General features: G+C 47.0%; 1 protein-coding gene across 1 annotated transcript in view; it reads right to left on the bottom strand.

Moving 5' to 3' along the window:
• LOC121845300 (neuronal acetylcholine receptor subunit beta-2-like) overlaps positions 1-2,500 on the bottom strand; it is a 21,919-nt gene that overhangs the window by 4,250 nt on the left and 15,169 nt on the right. Inside the window, exons 5-6 of the mRNA XM_042316378.1 lie at positions 2,332-2,467; positions 192-582 (exon numbers count right to left, since the gene is read on the bottom strand). Of these exons, the coding sequence (XP_042172312.1) occupies positions 192-582; positions 2,332-2,467 (527 nt within the window). The remainder of the gene's footprint in view (positions 1-191; positions 583-2,331; positions 2,468-2,500) is intronic.

Raw genomic sequence — 2,500 nt, 5'->3', positions numbered from 1 at the left:
CAGCCAGGGAGAGGGCGGTTCTACCTCCTATGAGAGGCACAGCCAGAGAGGTGGGCGGTTCTACCTACCTATGAGAGGCACAGCCAGAGAGATGGGCGGTTCTACCTACCTATGAGAGACACAGCCAGGGAGATGGGCGGTTCTACCTACCTATGAGAGGCACAGCCAGAGAGATGGGCGGTTCTACCTACCTATGAGAGGCACAGCCAGAGAGGTGGGCGGTACTATCTTAGAGATGAGCAGCAGGAAGACAGTGAGGGCCAGCAGGACAGAGATACACAGGGTCATCTTCTCCCCACAGTCAGAGGGCAGGTAGAAGACCAGGATGGCCAGAGAGGTGATGAGGACACAGGGGATGATCAGGTTGATGGTGTAGAACAGTGGCTTCCTCTTGATGACAAAGTCGTAGGTGATGTCCAGGTAAGTGATGTCGTCGGGGTCTTCGTTCTTGCGGGCGGGCAGCGACACGATGTCCCACTCGCCGCTCGGCGTGAAGTCGTCCCGGCTGGCGAAGTCGCTGGTGAGGATGAGGTCGACTTCGGTGTGGTCGTAGGTCCACGAGCGGAACTTGAGCGTGCAGTTCTAGATGGATAGATAGATCAGACAACAGCAGTGACATCAGACAACCAGACAGCATCAGTCAGACAGCATCACATCAGACAGCATCAGTCAGACAGCATCACATCAGACAGCATCAGTCAGACAGCATCAGTCAGACAGCATCACATCAGACAGCATCACATCAGACAGCATCAGTCAGACAGCATCACATCAGCCAGCAGCAGTCAGACAGCAGCAGTCAGACAGCATCACATCAGCCAGCATCAGTCAGACAGCAGCAGTCAGACAGCATCACATCAGCCAGCATCAGTCAGACAGCAGCAGTCAGACAGCATCAGTCAGACAGCATCAGTCAGACAGCAGCAGTCAGACAGCATCAGTCAGAGACAGCAGCAGTCAGACAGCAGCAGTCAGACAGCAGCAGTCAGACAGCATCAGTCAGACAGCATCAGTCAGACAGCATCAGTCAGACAGCAGCAGTCAGACAGCATCAGTCAGACAGCAGCAGTCAGACAGCATCAGTCAGACAGCAGCAGTCAGACAGCATCAGTCAGACAGCAGCAGTCAGACAGCATCAGTCAGACAGCAGCAGTCAGACAGCAGCAGTCAGACAGCAGCAGTCAGACAGCAGCAGTCAGACCAGTGGGATATTCCAGTAAACAGGATTGTTAAAGCAGACAGATAACTTTAATAAACAGCTACATGTAACTTTTCTATTTGATTAAGAACACTGGATTTCTATATTGGTTGTTGTTGTCGAGTCAATTATACCATGACAATTATACCATGACAATTATACCATGTCAATTATACCATGTCAATTATACCATGTCAATTATACCATGATAATTATACCATGTCAATTATACCATGTCAATTATACCATGACAATTATACCATGACAATTATACCATGACAATTATACCATGTCAATTATACCATGTCAATTATACCATGTCAATTATACCATGACAATTATACCATGACAATTATACCATGACAATTATACCATGTCAATTATACCATGATAATTATACCATGACAATTATACCATGTCAATTATACCATGACAATTATACCATGACAATTATAACATGACAATTATAACATGACAATTATAACATGACAATTATACCATGACAATTATACCATGACAATTATACCATGACAATTATAACATGACAATTTTAAGTCTATATTTCTCAAAAGGACAGTTAGCTGTCTCTCATTGGTCCAGCCTTCTGTAACAGCCCCCAGAAGCACAGATCAAAAGGACAGTTAACTGTCTCTCATTGGTCCAGCCTTCTGTAACAGCCCCCAGAAGCACAGATCAAAAGGACAGTCAGCTGTCTCTCATTGGTCCAGCCTTCTGTAACAGCCCCCAGAAGCACAGATCAAAAGGACAGTTAACTGTCTCTCATTGGTCCACTTCTGCAACAGCCCCCAGAAGCACAGATCAAAAGGACAGTTAGCTGTCTCTCATTGGTCCAGCCTTCTGTAACAGCCCCCAGAAGCACAGATCAAAAGGACAGTCAGCTGTCTCTCATTGGTCCAGCCTTCTTTAACTAGTGACTCCCCATCCCGCGTGCGGGAGCGTAATCATCGACCGACACTAATTAGCATAACGCAACGGACATAAATATTCCTAGAAAATCTTCCTATTCATGAAAATCACAAGTGAAATATATTGAGACACAGCTTAGCCTTTTGTTAATCACCCTGTCAAGACAGCATCAACAACAACCATATTACAACAACACCAACAGTTACCTGCTGGTCGAAGGGGAAGTGCTGGACCTCGATGGCGCAGGCTGATTTGTAGATGGCAGGTGGGAGCCAGAAGATGTCTCCTGTGTTGGACACCACGGCGTTGCAATAGAAGGAGACCTCGTACACCCCGTCTGCACTGCAGGGGAGAGAGTCCACATCAATGTTACAC

This window comes from Oncorhynchus tshawytscha, unplaced genomic scaffold (genome assembly GCF_018296145.1).
Source record: "Oncorhynchus tshawytscha isolate Ot180627B unplaced genomic scaffold, Otsh_v2.0 Un_contig_3182_pilon_pilon, whole genome shotgun sequence".
NCBI classification, from domain to species: domain Eukaryota; kingdom Metazoa; phylum Chordata; class Actinopteri; order Salmoniformes; family Salmonidae; genus Oncorhynchus; species Oncorhynchus tshawytscha.
This window is presented reverse-complemented; position numbering and strand designations above follow the sequence as displayed.